The 18,496-nt window shown below is 43.6% G+C and overlaps 1 protein-coding gene across 4 annotated transcripts in view; it reads right to left on the reverse strand.

Annotated features, from left to right (window-relative positions):
- The window catches only part of NEK7 (NIMA related kinase 7), a 65,676-nt gene that overhangs the window by 7,997 nt on the left and 39,183 nt on the right, over positions 1–18,496 (reverse strand). For all 4 annotated transcript variants that reach the window (XM_069967502.1, XM_069967500.1, XM_069967499.1 and 1 more), the window contains 3 exons: positions 17,450–17,557; positions 13,731–13,825; positions 149–262 (listed from right to left, as the gene is read on the reverse strand). In XM_069967502.1, the coding sequence (XP_069823603.1) occupies positions 149–262; positions 13,731–13,825; positions 17,450–17,557 (317 nt within the window). The remainder of the gene's footprint in view (positions 1–148; positions 263–13,730; positions 13,826–17,449; positions 17,558–18,496) is intronic.

The following is an 18,496-nucleotide window of genomic DNA, read 5'->3' on the forward strand; positions in this document are numbered from 1 at the left end:
CAGACAAGCATGACGTCATACTACATGATGCAAATCTCATAGACGAGAGCTAGCTCGTACACTGAGCGCACCAACATAGGATGATTAACTAAAGTAAAGAAAAAAGAAAAAACACTCAATATAAAAACATAGAATTTTTTTCCCGTACCTCCTCTGAATAGTGGTCAGACGGCAGCGGGGGGTAGTCACACTGCTCTATCTTCTTACACAAGGAGTACAGGTTCATCTTGTCTCCATAAAAAGGACTCTGCAGTGCCGCCATCTATAGATCCAAACACAAGGTTATACATTGATTTCTTATTTAATATACAGTAACATGATAAAACAAAAGACAATTGCTCTGATATTTTTGTGATCTTTTTTCTCCGCAGTGCCTCCAATATACTGTGTACACTCAGGAGAGGTTGGGGATCTTGCTCCCCTATATTGCTATAGTATACGCTAAGCAGCATGGAGGACAATAGAGAGAGTGTAGGTTCAGCACTGTGGAGGGGGTGAGCTCTAATATCACTATAAATTCCTGTAGTCTCTTGGCAGTCTATCCAGCTGCTTGTTGCTCTCTCTCTAATCACTGTAACCTTCGCTCTCATACCTCTCCATAGATTTGTATGGGCAGCTGTAGCTTGTAGACTGTGTTTTTTTTTAACAATAAACTATGAATCCAGCTTTTAGAGTTGTAATTCTTTCTGCGGGATCCCTCGTCTCTCTTCTCCACAGACTTCTATAGGCAGCTGTAACCTCATCCCTCAGTGAGTTGATCTGTCTAGTGATTAGTTTAGAAGGAAGGGCAAGAAAAGCAGCCTGATAAGTGGAGAAATAGGTCGTTTTTTTTCTCTGGTAAGATATATTACAGATGCTTACACACACTTGTACTTATTCTTCAAAGGTTTTTTTGTTTTTTTTTAATATGATTTGCATTCAGCAATTCCTGTCCATAGTTAAGCTGATGTTAGGCCCTATTAGAAGGGGCGATTATTGTGTGAAAAATCGTTATATAGTTCGAATTTAAACGTTCTGTGTAATTGCAGGCAACAATCGAAAAATCGTTCATATGTCGTTGATCTAGCTCTGAACCTAAAATTATCGTAAATCGTTCGCTAATTGTTCGCTGTAATTCCACATTTGTTCGCTCAAGTTCCGCTTTTTCTCACTAATCGTTCAGTGTAATTGCACATTGTTCATTTTTTGCTGGGATCAGAAGGAATAAACGATCATAGTAATCGTATCTAATGACCATCGTTCTGTGTAATATGGTGAACAATTTTAGGTTAACGATAAACAATCACGTTTGACATCGTTTATTGTTAGTCGTTAATCGTTAAAAATCGCTCCGTGTAATAGGACCCTTAGTGTCCCAAGATATTGTTCTTCTAATTTATCTCTGTCAAAATGCCATGAAATTTCAATAAATTGTTTGAATAAATAAAATAAAAATAGGTGTATGGTACAAAACACAAAAAAAATTGTAAGTATAAAAAAAAAAAAAACTAAAAAAAGTCCTAATTTAACACCCTGAAATGCCCCCCCCCCCCCCCAAATAAAATAAAATAAAAAATTCTTTAAAACAGAAGCCACTCTAAAAAGGGAAAATAAAAAGGTACAAACTTTAATTTGTGGTTCAATCTTTTGTACTGACCAGTGTATTTTTCAGCCTCCAGATACATGGTCTTACAGTGAAATAAATGGGGCCAATATCACCCCCCCCCATGTGATCATCAACAGCCGCGTAATGTTGGCAACATTTGGGGGTCGTGGTTTGGAAGAACGCTTCGTCAATATGTGAAAATGCCGCTTTAAAGTTTTTCCACCTCCCAAACAGAATTTAAAATATAACAAAATGTCATCTACAACCCAACTAGGGCCAAAAAAAACACAGCTCTGTTGATGGAAAAACAACTTATAAATTGAGGAGTATGATAGCAAGAAAATCAAATGTTGTGATGTGAGGCAGTGAAGAGAAGGCGGTCATCAGAAAGGGAAACTTATGTGGAATTGGGTATGCAGCAGTCACAAAACTGAAAGGGAAAAAAGGTTGGAGGGGGGGGGGAATGTAATGATGTCAGGTCGGATTCTTAGCAGAGAAGCGTCCGTGTAGCTTTAAAGGGGAACTCCAGGTAGAGGTTAAAAAAAAATGAAACTTCTGCAGAAGCATAACGCATTACTTACCTGTCTATCCCAGTTTTGAAACTACCAAAAATCCATTTGTTTGGAGTTTTTTTGCTCTGTTTTCTGTTTCTGTTCTTCCTGGTTTAGCATTTCCCAGAATGCAATGCTTTCACTCATGTGATCATCACAGCCCCTCACCCATTACCATTATTAAATTTAGTGCAGCACCTGCTTCTGGTCGGTCAGAGATGGTGAATCACTCAGGGTATTGGTTTATCCAGTCAAGCCTCCTGTCTGCATCATCAGCCTGTCCTCAGCAGACACACACAATGTGAGACAGAGGAATGGAAGATTTGTCTCCTGGGGGGGGGGGGGGGGGGAGAGCAGAGGGAGCAGGAGACAATGTGAATTGGCACAGGGGCCTTTTTTTTTTTTTTTTTTTTCACTTCCTGGATTTCTATCAGCTACCAGTGTGGCAGAACTGTACAGATACAGTAATACATTGTATAGACACATCTATATAACTTTTAATGTACTTTTAATAGAAAACAAAAATTTTCTTATCCGGAGTTCCCCTTTAACCCCTAGACGACCCTGGACGTAGGGTTACGTCATGGAAGTCTGTCCCTAGACGACCCATGACGTAACTCTACGTCCTGGGTGTTTCTCCCGCTATGAAGCGCGCTTCATAGGAGGTGGGGGCCGGCTGCAGTGAGCAGCCGGGACCTCACTTGTAATCAGGGCCGGGACAAAGGGTAGGCCAGGGTAGGCGATGGCCTAGGGCGCCATCTCCTGGTGAATTACAGGGGGCGCAATGTAGCTCCACGTAAAAATCCCCCCACCTGACCTCACACAGCAGCATCCCTTCTCCACTCTGCTCCAGCTCCGCAATGGCAGGACCTGCGCTGCTCCTCCTCTCTTCTGCTTGGCTCCAGAGCAGAAGAAAAGCTTCTAATTAATGTCACATGACCTCTGGAGCCAATCAGGAGAGGGGAGAAGTGCAGGGACAAGTGTAATGGCAGATGCCCCAACCCCCGCCCCCCCCTCCGGACAGAGAACGATGAGGAGACTGATCGGCATCCTCAGAAACATCCTCAGTGTCCTCCTCCACTGCTACTGCTGTGTGGGTGGGTGAGTATTTGTGTACTAATGGAGTGAGTGAGTGAGTGTGTGTGTGTGTGTGTGTGTACTATGGAGTGTGTGTGTGTGTGTGTGTATGTACACTAATAGTGTGTGTGTGTGTGTGTGTGTGTGTGTGTGTGTGTGTGTGTTAGTGGAATGTGTGACTGAGATAGGATAACTCCCAGCATGACCTGTGTAACTGAGGTAGGACAACTCCCAGCATGACCTGTATGACTGAGGTAGGACAACAACTCCCAGCATGACCTGTGTGACTGAGATAGGACAACTCCCAGCATGACCTGTATGACTGAGGTAGGACAACAACTCCCAGCATGACCTGTGTGACTGAGATAGGACAACTCCCAGCATGACCTGTATGACTGAGATAGGACAACAACTCCCAGCATGACTTGTATGAATGAGGTAGGACAACTCCCAGCATGACTTGTGTGACTGAGATAGGACAACAACTCCCAGCATGACCTGTATGACTGAGGTAGGACAACAAACCCCAGCATGACCTGTGTGACTGAGGTAGGACAACAACTCCCAGCATGACCTGTGTAACTGAGGTAGGACAACTCCCAGCATGACCTGTATGACTGAGGTAGGACAACAACTCCCAGCATGACCTGTGTGACTGAGATAGGACAACTCCCAGCATGACCTGTATGACTGAGATAGGACAACTCCCAGCATGACTTGTATGACTGAGGTAGGACAACTCCCAGCATGACCTGTGTGACTGAGATAGGACAACAACTCCCAGCATGACCTGTATGACTGAGGTAGGACAACAAACCCCAGCATGACCTGTGTGACTGAGGTAGAACAACTCCCAGCATGACCTGTGTGGCTGAGGAAGGACAACAAGACCCAGCATGACCTGTGTGGCAGAGGTAGGACAACAACTCCCAGCATGACCTATGTGGCTGAGGTAGGACAACAACTCCCAGCATGACCTCTGTGGCTGAGGTAGGACAACAACTCCCAGCATGACCTGTGTGACTGAGATAGGACAACTCCCAGCATGACCTGTATGACTGAGGTAGGACAACAACTCCCAGCATGACCTGTGTGACTGAGATAGGACAACTCCCAGCATGACCTGTATGACTGAGGTAGGACAACCACTCCCAGCATGACCTGTATGACTGAGGTAGGACACCAACTCCCAGCATGACCTGTGTGACTGAGGTAGGACAACAACTCCCAGGATGACCTGTGTGGCTGAGGTAGAACTACAGCCCCCAGCATTCACCTGTGTGACTAGGGTAGAACTACAGCTCCCAGCATGCTCCTGTGTGTGTAGGGAGGGGGGGCGCCATTTGCCTTCTCTGCCTAGGGCACCAAAACTCCTTGTCCCGGCCCTGCTTGTAATGACACGCTTAAGTGTAAGTTACAGGGGGAGTCCCCTGTCACTTACCGATCGGGACCCCTGCAGTGTGACTGCGGGGGTCCCGATTGTTGAAACGAACCGCCAGAGGTCTCTCACCTGCCTCCGTGCGGTCCGATTGGCTCTCTGCTGCACTGAGCCTGCACAGGCAGGCTAAATGAGCAGATCGCCGAAGTACCGGATGTAAAAGTCCCCCAAAGGGACTTCAAATGTGTAAAAAAGAAAAAGTTCAAAACACTATTACCCTACCCCAAAGCCCCTCCCCCAATAAAAGTTGAAATCACCCCCCTTTCCTATTATATAAATAAAACATATAAAAATAAATAAATAGATAAACATATAATATAACGTAGCGTGCGTAATTGTCCGATCTATTAAAATATAACAAGTGTCATTGTGATCGGTGAACGGCGTACACGAAAAGAGGGGAAAAAGTGCGCGGATTACCGATTTTATGTTACATTATATATTTTTTTAAAAATCTATAAAAAGTGATCAAAACGTCCGATCTTCACAAATATGGTATTAATAAAAACTAGAGATCATGGTGGAAAAAATTACAATGTGTCACAATAGTCCCATTTTATTAATATTTAATTGCCAAAAAAAAGGATTTCATAAAAAAAATACATATATAACATTAGAGAATCTGTGTAACCTGCATATGGTTGTGTTCAGGCTGACCTATAGAATAATAGTATCATGTCGCTTTTACCATATAGTGCATTACGTAGACACAGGAACCCCCCAAACGTTACCATATTGCATTCTTTTTTTCGATTTCACCTATTTATATCTTCATTAATAATATATTTGGAATTCCATCATACATGTTATGGTAGAATGAAAGACGCCATTACACAGTACAACTATTCCTGTAACAAATAAGCACTTACACAGCCTGTAGATAGAAAACAGAGTGCTAGAGATCTTAGAAGGGGAGGAGGGAAAAACGAAAACACTAAGATCAAAATTTGTGCGGTCCACTGGGTCATTTTTGGCCTGGTCCTCAAACGGTTAAGGTGTACTCTGGCGAAAAATATATTTTTTCAAATCAACTGAAATTTATACAGATTTGTAAATTACTTCTATGTAAAAACCTCAGTACTTATCAACTGCTGTATGTCCTGCAGGAAGTGGTGTATTCTTTCCAGTCTGACACAGTGCTTTCTGCTGCCACCTCTGTCCATGTCAGGAACTGTCCAGAGCAGGAGAAAATCCCTATAGAAAACCTCTCCTGCTCTGGACAGTTCCTGACATGGACATAGGTGGCAGCAGAGAGCGCTGGAATACACCACTCCCTGCAGGACATACAGCAGTTCATAAGTAATTGAAGTAAACTGTAAATCAGTAATCAGCTGATTTGGAAAAAAACAAAATTATTTTTCACTGACGTTCCCCTGTATGGTTTAATGGGTCTATAAAGTAGACAGATAAAGAGAAAGGTGTAACCAAAAAAGTCAAGTACATGGCGTCAGAGGAGCGGACAGCGCTGCTCCTATATAAAGCAATTATATTACTCAAGAGAACGGGCCCGGGGAGACGTGTATAAGCCGCAGTGCCGAGTGCCAAGTACACAACGCCGTATTTAACAAAGTGTTACTAATGTCTCAATGGGATTTATAGTGTCTTACATGCTTTATACAGCAGATTACACCTTATGTTCTTCACTTCCTGGTGACTTTTTACACATCAGAGTCGGCAACGTGAAGGCGTTTCACATCGCTCAGAATACGATTACGAAGCGATGCAATGTAAAATACCGTATGGAGAAAAATAGCCAAAAGTGGAGTGGAGGTTTCTCCCCTCTCCACGCTGAAAACATATGGATACTCGTCCGAACCGAGCGTGCATGCATAAAGGGAAGACTTAGCAGTAGTTGCGGGCCAAGTATACTGTTAGTTTACCTGTTTACAACATCTTTGGTGCAGATTTATGCGATTGACCAATTAAAGACAATAAAAAGCACAGAAGTTATAAATTAAAAAATTTGTAAAAATTGAAATATTTGCTTTTTTTTATTTTTTATTAAGCTTAAAAACTATAATATAGTAAAATTTTATTCCGGAGCGTTGTTATCCTACGAATTCATCCTTCATATTTTATATGGGCAGGAATGACACCAGGAGCGCAACTCCTTCTGTTGCTATGCTACCATTTCCTATATTAGACATAGGAGGCGATGGTTTTCTAGACACTGCCAGTCAAAGCGGCTGTCAGCAGACTATATAGTGATATAGGGTGAAGCGAAAGGAGTGGGAGGGCAGGCGTGTGTGATGTCTATAACAGAAGTGTGTCTGACACTGCCTAACACTATACATAGGTGAAAGAAAAGCCCTGCATCTAATGTAAAAAAAAAATATTTATATATATTTATATACATATATATATATATATATATTTATATACATATATATATATATATATATATATATATATATATATATATATATATATATTATATATATATATTTTATTAGGGATGGTCCGAACCCTCCGAGGTTCGGGTTCGTATGAACCCAAAAGCTCGGCATCAGATTCCCACTGCCTGCCCGCTCCGTGCAGCGGGTGGATACAGCGGGAGGACCGCCTGGAAAACTGGGATACAGCCTATGGCTATATCCCAGTTTTCCAGGCGGTCCTCCCGCTGGATCCACCCGCTGCATGGAGCGGGCAGACAGCGGGAATCATTACAGAGAGTTCAGGTTTGTACGAACCCGAACCGAACTCTGTTTGGACCATTCCTAATTATATATATATATTATATATATACATATATACACACACATATACGTGTGTGTGTGTGTGTTAAAAGTGGTTTCTGACAAAAATTCCGATATTTCTGGAGCCTTTGGAAAATAGAAGAACCACCAATACTTGCCTAACTTGCCCTGCTGCTCCCATTTGCCTCTTTGCAATTGCACTTGTAGCAGGACCTGCCCGCTCAGCCAATCACTGTCTGGAGCGGAGTCCCATTCTGGCCAGTGATTGGCTGAGCGGGCAGGTGCTGCTTTGAGTGTTCCTCTTGTAGGAAAGAAGACAGGAGATCTGAAGGAGCCAAACAATCTGTTCTTGCTTCTGAAACGAGTACTTGTCCGCAGCGATGTCCTGTCTCGGCTAGTAATTGGCTGAGCTCCAAGTGCTTGTCTCGGAAGCAAGAACTAGTAAGTAAGGAGATCGGGGATCCGAAGGAGCTAAATGAAAGTTGTCAGAGACTTTTTACACATATCTGACAAGTTAAAAAAAAAAAAAGTGCAAATCCTGCAGTCATTTCTTTCAAGGCATTTACAGCCCTATTACACCAAGCGATTATTGGCCGTTACGGCCGATAATCACTTGGTGTAATAGCTAGTGTTGAGAGGCAACGATCAGTTGACGTGCACGATATCCGCTGATCCTTGTCTTTCAACATGTTGAAAAAAAAACTGCAATGAGAACGGTGGTCTGCTGGCCGTTGCTCCGTGCAATAGGAGTGGTGGCAGCAGACTGGCCCCATCTCCTACGGGCTCCCCAGACGAACTAATAACTGTCAAGGGAGCAATCTGACAGGTCGGCGCTGGCTTGCTCCTCCAGATTGGCCCGTGTAATAGGTCCTATGAAGTCAATTTTTTAAAATTACATTGTGCAATATCAGGGAATTTTTACTAACTCTACTCTTTTCTCAAATATATTCTAAGACACACCCCTTAAAGATGGCCGACACCATCTTTCCCGATGTCCCATACAGTACAGATAAGTTATCGGCTTACACCCTCTCTCCTAGACCCCCATACAGTTCAGATAGTTATCGGCTGACACCATCTATCCTGGACCCCCATACAGTTTAGAGAGCTGATGTCCGACACAGTCTCTCATGGACCCCCATACAGTTCAGATAGCTATCGACTGACACCATCTATCCTGGACCCCCATATAGATAGATAGCTATCGGTTCAGATAGTGGATGGCAGACACCGTCTCTCTTGGACCCCCATACAGTTCAGATAGCTATTGCTAACACCATCTATCCTGGACCCCCATACAGTTCAGATAGGTGTCGGCAGAACATTAATTCCATGCCATCACTCCCAAACCCTTATACACCTGCAGAGCATGTATGTGTACTTAATAGGTACAGAGGGATAAGCCGCTGATGGTGACTTTTCTTCCAGTGACAATGTAAGCATTGAGTATTGAAACCCAAAAAGCCTGATCCTTCTCTCCCCTTATCATCTGACCAAAGAGAGATGGAGGACCTCATACACGTGAGATGGTGGACTGGGTCCCAATAAACCAAAGAGAGATGGAGGACCTCATACACGTGAGATGGTGGACTGGGTCCCAATAAACCAAAGAGAGATGGAGGACCTCATACACGTGAGATGGTGGACTGGGTCCCAATAAACCAAAGAGAGATGGAGGACCTCATACACGCGAGATGGTGGACTGGGTCCCAATAATAAACCAAAGAGAGATGGAGGACCTCATACACGCGAGATGGTGGACTGGGTCCCAATAAACCAAAGAGAGATGGAGGACCTCATACACGTGAGATGGTGGACTGGGTCCCAATAAACCACTCTTATATAAGCTGTGTACGGCTTCCTTTAGTCTCCTAGAAGAAAAAGAAACTAAAGTAACAGATATTTGTTGAAATTCATTCAGGACACCCCCTCACCGGTACCATCAGATGGTTGGCCGGCACATACAGAACGCCTATGGCTAGCTTTAGAGCATAGCTTATTCCTCCAGAGAACAAAAGCATGGGGCATGCTGAAATCCACTTGTCCGACCCTTCTCTCCCCCCGACATTTGCCATCACTTCATCCAACATTAACGTCTATGCCAACTTTTGAATTCAGAAATCTATACGTTACAGCTCCCAAAACGATTAAAAAAAACAAATCCAATCTGCTAAAATATATGGTTTTTTTTTTATTATTTTTTTATATATTGTTCTATCCATCTGCCTCGGCGCGGCTCTTTCCGAGCGCTTCCCTGCTATTCCCGTAATCCCACTGCCTAGCAGGGCACTTCTGTCAGTGAACAGGTTAATGTCACACGTTGTAGGTGGGAAGGGAAAGAAAAAAAATAATAAAATAACACACAGAACGTCCCCCGGAGGAGCCAACCGCGACTAGTATATTTTCATGCATCTCCTGCTTTGACAGATGAAAAATGTCAACTGTCCTGTTTTTATTTTGAAGCTTTATGCACTATTCATCTGCTTCATTAGTGTATCTTCCCGACTTCTCTCTGACAGCTGCTCTCTCCTCCACCTCCCCCTCCCTCCTCCCCCTCCACCTCTCCTCTCCCCCCCCCCCCCCTTTTTTTTATTTCTCCTCTCGGCAGCTGAATTTTTCAGGCTAATTTGATCTTGCACACTGAGCCGATCTCGGGGAATGATTGACTTGCTCTCCTGACCTCGCGGCCTGATTAGTATTCCTGGGGTGTCGTGGAAGGACAGGATCCCACTGTCTATCTTTAAGGCTGGTGGCAGTCTTTCTCCCTCTCTTTTGCTTTCTCTCCCCATGCTGCGTTGAAAAGCCACCAACTTACAACCTTGTCAAGAATCCAGTTGCTGCGCTTAACAATAAGACAAAGGGAAAAAATAGCATGTAATACCTATTTTGGCATGTAAAGGTCTGTGTATTAGAAGCAAATCAGCTCCTTATTAGTCGGGCTCATCTTGTTTGCATATCAATTAAAAGACAATGAATGGCCGGGACTTAATTTAACTACAAAAAAAAAAAAAAAAATTACATTACTTTGCAATTTTTTTCCCCCTGCCACTTGATCCTTATTAATTCCAAGTAAAAAGGAGAATAGATTTTATATCTTAAGATGTATCGTAATTTGTCTGAGTGCAAAGTGCAATTTTTGAAGTGGTGACCTGGATTGTACTTGGGGTATAATGCATTATTAAGGGAGAATTATAAAAAAAAAAAAAAAAAAAAAAAAAAAAAGAGAGATCAGGCGTATCTCTAATATGTTACAATCTAAGCAAAACAATCACCCGACCGCACTGCAAAGGCCTGGCGCCGGAACCGGCAATTAATGAAGATTAAAGAAGGCTTAAAAGCCAAGGCGCTCGGCTACACGGGTCAATTACCCTACAGTCTGGAAATTAAAGATTTCCGCGTTGGTAGATGTAAGCGCGCTATCTGGTGACCGGTCGCAGACGCGCCGCTCTACTTGTTCTGCACTAACATCAATAAGCGGAATAAAAGCATTGATGTCCACCATTACCTGCCTCATTCAGAACTTGGTGCCCGATGACTCTTAAAGGGAACTTGTCACCATGAAAATTGCTCGATATCACCTTATAGAACGATAATTTTAGGTTCAGATCTAAATCAACGACATATGAATGATTTTTCGATCGTTGCCCACAATTACACAGAACGATTATCGTCTAAATTCGAATGATTGAACAATTTTTTGCACGATAATCGTCCCGTGTAACAGGCCGATCAGAAGCTGCTGCTGCGCGTGAGATCGGGAGGAAGGAGGAGCGCAGGAGAAGACCTGCAGCCTGAATAGGTAAAGTATGATGATTTTAGGTTTGTACCTAAATGAAGATCGTTCTCTCTATTCCACAGAGCCACAATCGGCCAAATCGGGCCATTTCGGCCAATTATCGCTCCGTGGAATAGGCCCTTAAAGGGAACTTGTCACCATGAAAAAGCTCGATATCACCTTATAGAGCAGGAGAATCGGAGCAGGCTCATATATAGTTGTATAGAGAAAAGAGTAAGAATAATATGAAAATTATTGTTTGAAGTCCCTGCTTATTCTGGTTTTAGGAGTCCAGTGGGTGGTCTTAATCTGTTTTAATCACTCATTAAGTCCGCCCACAAGACTCTAAACCCAGAAGGAGCAAGGATTAGAGATGAGCTAGAGATTAGAGAGAATGGGAGAGATCAAACAAAGTGTAAAGTGAAACTGGCTCAGTTGCCCCTAGCAACCAATCAGATTCCACCTTTCATTTTCCAAAGAGTCTGTGAGGAATGAAAGGTGGAATCTGATTGGTTGCTAGGGGCAACTGAGACAGTTTCACTTTACACCATGTTTTATAAATCTCCCCCAATGTGTCAAGCATGCTACAGTCTGTGCAAAACCGGAAAGTCTTCATATTTGATTAGCGGTGGCTGAAGAAGTTGGATGCAGCCCTAAAGGATTAACCGGGATTAGATAAACATATCAGATTTTTTTCCCCAAAACACAGCCACATGTCCTAATTTTGTGTAACGTATTATAACCTAGCTCCATTCATTTCAATGGAACGGAACTGCAATATCACATCTAAACTAAGAGTGGTGCTGTTTCTAGAAGAAAGTAGCTTGTTTTTCTAATCCAGAATAGGCAGATTTGAAGTTGCAGATTCAAAGCAAATCAAATCTGGACCATGAAATCTGCTGCAGATTTTATACGTGTGAATGCACCCTAAATCAATTTTTCTGTTAAAGGGGTACTACAGAAAAAAAAAATCTAACTACAATGGATGGTAAAATGTTATACAGGTTTGTAAATTACTTCTATTGAAATATCTCAAGTCTTTCAGGACTTATCAGCTGCTGTATGTCCTGCAGCTGCAGGAAGTGTCATGTCAGGAACAGTCCAGAGCAGCAGCAAATCTTCATAGAAAACCTCTCCTGCTCTGGACAGTTCCTGACATGGACAGAGGTGGCAGCAGAGAGCAGTGTGTCAGACTGGAAAGAATACACCACTTCCTGCCAGATATACAGCAGCTGATAAGTACTGAAAGACTGGAGATATTTAGATATTTAGATTTCTAGATGTGATATTTTTTCTCCAGGGTATCCCTTTAAATATATATTTAAATATATATATATATATATATATATATATATATATATATATACAGAATTAGATGCAAGTGAAGCTGTCAATCATCCTGTGTGGGTGGAGCAATCAGGACTGTCAGGGTATGTGCACACTACGGAATTCCAGCGGATCACCTGTCTCGGATTCTGAAGCCCCCTCCTGCTCGCGGACGTATCTCCGCTGTTCACATGGGCTTTATTCTATGCTGTCAGAATCTGGCAAACCATAGAATGAAGCCTATGGGACCAGTGGAGATGTGCGTGTCCACCAGCAGCGGAATCCGCGGTGGGTGATATGCCGGGACTCCATAGTGTGCACATACCCTCACACTCTCTAGGAGTCCTGTAAGGGACTTCCCTGCTTTTAAACATCACGCTCCAGATCCTATAAACCTACATATCACAGAGCTCGGCTCCTCTCCCTCTATGTTCACTTTCCCGAGTTAGCCCATCAGTAATTATTTATAGGTGGCTATGATGCACATAAATATTGTTAAAGGGGAACTCTGGCAATTTTTTTTCTAAATCCACAGATTTCTGAAAGTTTTGTAGACTTGTAATTTACATCTATTTGAAAATCTCCAGTCTTTCAGTACTTATCAGCTGCTGTATGCCCAGCAGGAAGTGGTGTATTCTTTCCAGTCTGACACAGTGCTCTTTGCTGCCACCTCTGTCCATGTCAGGAACTGTCCAGAGCAGGAGAATTTTTCTTTGGGGATTTGCTGCCGCTCTGGACAGTTCCTGATATGGACAGAGGTGGCAGCAGAGAGCAGTGTGCCAGACTGAAAATCACCACTTCCACAGCAGCTGGTAAGTACTGAATGACTGGAGATTTATTTATTTTATTTTTTTTTAAGTAATTTTTTACAAATCTGTATACATTCTGACACTAGTTAATTTGGTTAAAAAAAAAAAGTAGCCGAAGTACCCCTTTAATAAGACCATCTGTAGATTACTACACCATCAATATAAATAAATTGTTTGGCTGGTATGTGTAGTGCGTCGCGCTGGCTCTTGCTTATCTCAGGCTATATAATCTGGTTAACATCCTGACAATAATGGCAAATATAGTCGTGTCTTTCCTGTGTCTGGAACCCTCCAAACTAACACAGCTAAAAAAAATTAGGCTGAATACAGATAATACGAGTATATTCATAATGTAGTGATCACGGGGATGGGCACAGAGGTATATACACATACGCAGCATGCATATACACACACACACACACATATATATATATATATATATATACACACACACACACACATAATTACTATACCTCATAAAGTAGACATCCTAATGACCAAATATCAGACTTGAAGTTGTATCCGTTCTCATGTATCCTCTCTGGTGACATGTAATATGGGGTTCCCACTGCAGGTGAGAAATGGGTGAGAGTGAGAGATATGCATCTGTATACAGTCATCAGCCAGAACATTAAAACCACCTGCCTAATATTGTATGGTATCTGCCCTAGATGGTAGCGGCAGATCCTATATAAGCTGTAGGGTGCGGCCTCCGTCATCAGAGCATCAATTAGCTTTGGACGCCAAACGCCGAACCACCGGTCGTCCGTCCTGTGAGTCTGATCATGCGGCATTGGATTACTGGTGGCTAAAGAAATTGCATCCAGTTCTGGAAAACATGGATATAGCTATAGGCCATAGGTTGTATCCTTGTTTCCAGGACTCCCTAGGGCTGCATCTAACTTCTGCAGCCATTATACAAATGCCAAGTGATGAGACTTGATCATGCTCGAGTTGTGCTCATCTCTAGTCGGTAGTTGGTACTGACCACTACATACATGGAACGCCCCACAAGACCAGCTGTTCTGGAGATGATCTGGCTCAGCCATGTAACCATCACATGCTGCTGCTGCTGCTGAGGTCCTTTGTGTAAACCACCACCGCCTGGTTCACGCACATGGCGCCAGTCTATTCCCGAGCTGGCCCCCAGTGTGACCATCTCCCTTCTGTGACGCGGCTCCATTGATTCTAATGGAGCTGCGTCTCCGGGGGGAGGGGGTTTTGGCACACTGGAATAGACCAATGCTGTGCGTGGGAACTGGGCGGCAGTTCAAAAAAGAACCACGCTGGCACTGATCTGTTCAGAATTAAAAAAAAAAAAAAAAAAAAAAGGATGTACTAGGTGGCATATTCACTTTAAAGTGTCACTGTCGTTTTTTTTGTTTGTTTGTTTTCAAAAATCAATAGTCCAGGCGATTTAAAGAAAATTTGTAATTGGGTTTATTAAGCAAATATGCCATTATCTGCATTCAAAAAGACTTTCCCCAGGTCCCCCCTCCCTCCCTCCTCTCTCTCATCCACTGCTCATTATCAGGAAATCTCGTCTGTTTTACATCAGTCGAGCCCTGTGTAACCTATGGAGAGGGGAGGGGGGAGATTAGTCGCCAGCGGTGAACAAAGGATTACACAGTAGGACCTGTGTGAAAGCCGGTATTTAGAGGTCAGAGCTGACTTCAGAGGAGATAGCCCGGTGAAGGTGATGTAGCTGTAAATTAACTCTTTGTTGTCCTGCTTTGGTGCCTCATCTCCCGTCACCTCTACCCTCTCCATAAGAGAACCATGAAGACAGGGGGGGAGAGCTTCAAACTGCTTTATCATGATAAAAATGCATTTTTCAGCTAATAAACCCTTTAAGTTTAGGAGAAGCGGGGGAGGAAAAAAGACAGATAGGTGAAGAAATGATATGCTCTTGCCTCCCTGGTTCCAGCGCTGGTGGATGCTGTCCTCTGCTCCGGTCCTTAACTACTTCCTGGTCAGAATGGGGATGCGGGTCGTGATGTGTCACTACCGCTCAGCCAGTCATTGGCCGTAGCGGGGTCCCGTCTCGGATGCATTAGGTTTCATCCATTTGAGGCCAAGAGGTGTTTGATACTATATGGTAAATGTCTAAGAAGCTCATAGAACCTCTATAGAACTGTATCTCAAGGCTTGGGGTACAATACAAGAAACAAAAGACTTTGGTATATATTGGTGAGGTCTGTGTTTGCACAATAGTAGAAGGGAGTATAAGAAACTACTCATTTTCCAAAGAGTCTGTGAGGAATGAAAAGTGGAATCTGATTGGTTGCTAGGGGCAACTGAGCCAGTTTCACTGTACACCATGTTTGATAAATCTCCCCCAATATATCTTATCAGAGAAAAATGCCTCTTTCTTTTGTCCTCCCCGCCACTTTTGGATGCCTGCTTTCTTTTCAGTCATAGGATAAGGACAGCAGTCATCACCATGTTTTGTTCTGAATATTTCCCCCCCCCCCCCCCCATTTATCTCTATAATTTCTTATGTCTATTTTGTGGCGGGGTCTTTTATTTGCTTCTTCTCTCAGCGTGCTCGGTCTTAGCAGTAATCCTACTAGTTGCTATAGTAGGCTATATGGGCTGGGCAGAGGTGGTGACATCACTCGGGGGGCGGGGCTCCAGTTCAGAGACGAGATCCTCCCTAGAGAGCAGAAGACTATGTATTGTCTCAAGGGAGGAGGAGCCGGGGAGCTGGAGACAATACACCTTGTGCAGTTCTTTCGATTTCCACATCCTGTCAGGTGTAAGTAATACAAAAACTCACTGAAACCAGAAATACTAGTAAATTATATATCTTGTTTTATTTGTTTGTTTTTTTGGGGGGGGGCTTTTAAAACAATTTTTGGGGAATACCCCCTCAACTGTGCCAGTTACTGTATTTTCCGGCGACTTTTTAACCCCAAAAAGGTATATAGAATTTTTTTTCCCAAAAAAACAGGAAGTTACCTTAACCCACCTACCCACTTTATCCCAAGATCATATTCACACAAAGCTTTAAAACTGTGTTTGACAGTCCAATGTGAATATTTCCAATATCAACATGTCACTCAGTCACCTTTCACCCTTTGTCCACGATAAAAACATGTAAGATGCAAATGTGAACAAGTGCTCAGAACACCAAAAAGACATAAAAAAAGAAAAAAAAAAACTTTCTATTGCTCTGCATTACAGGAGACGTCTCCACTTCGGGTCTGGGAGAGAAGCTGTCAGGACATGTCCGACTACATTTACTTACATCTCAGTGTTTAAAGGGGGTAGTTCACAAAAAAAAATTGTTTTCAAAATCAACTGGTGCCACTATTTACTTCTATTTAAAAAAAATCTCCAGTCTTTCAGTATTTATCAGCTGCTGTATGTCCTGCAAGAAGTGTTGTTTTATTTCCAGTCTGACACAGTGCTCTCTGCTGCCACCTCTGGCCATGTCAGGAACTGTCCAGAGCAGGAGAGGTTTTCTATGGGGATTTACTGCTGCTCTGGACAGTTCCTGACATGGACAGAGGTGGCAGCAGATAGTACTGTCTCAGACAGGAAAGAATACACCACTTACTTCAGAACATACAGCAGCTGATAAGTACTGGAAGACTGGAGATTTTTTTAAGTAAATTACAAATCTCTGGCACTTGCTGGGACCAGTTGATTTGAAGGGGAAAAAAATGGTGAACAACCCGTTTAATTAAGCAGAGAGTTACACCACGGCAATGACTTCCCTATAAAAGCCTGACCCCATGATGTAGCGTTTCCTTCTCCATAATATTCAGACATCATAGAAAAAAAAAAAAGTCCAGAAAAATAGAACTGGTCTGACTAGCGCTGTCACATTTTCTGAAAGCAAATAAAAAGGCTTCTTTTTATGGGGCACTTGTAATTCTTTCATTATACTGCTGGTAAAATGTTCGCCAATCCCATGAATTTCTTTCTCCCCTTTAAATTTTAACAGCGCGACCGTAAAATAAATAATCAGTGGTTATGATGGCAGCGGGTTCTTTTAATGTCAGTGGCGGGGTTAAAGGTCGTCATAACAGGAAACTCCTGAAAGCTACGTGAAATTAATAGTGTGTGCCCCAACGCAGGTTAATAAGGCTTTCCGGAGGGGGCTGCGGGTTTCACAGCTGACACATGGCATCAGACGGGGCAGTAAAACACCCGCTCGCTACCCGTGCCTCTCAGGACGGCTTACCTAAAGAATGTGCAGCTGTGGTTTTGGAGCTGAAGAAGCGGCCCAAGCCTAAATCCCCCAGCTTCACCACGCCTGTGGCTGTTATAAACACGTTGGCCGGCTTAATATCTGGGGGAAAAACAGGAGTTTAGGTGAGAGAGTCAGACGATGCGGGAGGAAACAACGGGGACGGATACAATACATAATGCATTCCACCGGGGACCGCCTGCCCCATACTACATGGGTATACACAGGCTTATCTTGTGTGTGTGTGTGTGTATGATATATATCACACACATATATATATATATATATATATACACACACACATATATATATATACACACACACACACACACACATATATACACCACTCTCCATCCATATCCTATTTATCATCTCTCTCCCCCCCCCCCTATCTCCCCCTCCCCTCTCTCTCCCCCCTCACATCTCTCTCCTCCTCACCTCTCCCCCCCCATCTTTCTCCCCCTTTCACCTCTCTCTCCCCTCACCTCTCTCTCCCATCACCTCTCTTCCTCCCATCACCTCTCTCTTCCCCCCATCTCCCCCCCATCTCTCTCCCCCAACCTCTCTCCCCCACCACATTTCTCTCCCCCCATCACTTCTCTCTCTTCCCCCCATCACATCTCTCTCTCCCCCCCTCTATCTCCTATATCTCTCTCCCCTCTCCCTCCCCCCTCTATCTCCCCCTCCCCTCTCTCCCCCCTCACCTCTCTCCCCCCCCAATCTCCCCCTCCCCTCTCTCTCTCCTCCTCACCTCTCCCCCCCCACATCTTTCTCCCCCTTTCACCTCTCTCTCCCCTCACCTCTCTCTCCCCCATCTCTCTCCCATCACCTCTCTTCCTCCCATCACCTCTCTCTCCCCCCCATCTCTCTCTCCCCCACCACATTTCTCTCCCCCCCATCACTTCTCTCTCTTCCCCCCATCACATCTCTTCCCCCCCCCCATCACATCTCTCTCTCCACCCTCTATCTCCTATATCTCTCTCCCCCCTCTATCTCCTATATCTCTCTCCCCATCTCTCTCCCCCCTCACCTCTCTCTCCC

This window comes from Dendropsophus ebraccatus, chromosome 4 (assembly GCF_027789765.1).
Source record: "Dendropsophus ebraccatus isolate aDenEbr1 chromosome 4, aDenEbr1.pat, whole genome shotgun sequence".
Lineage (NCBI taxonomy): Eukaryota > Metazoa > Chordata > Amphibia > Anura > Hylidae > Dendropsophus > Dendropsophus ebraccatus.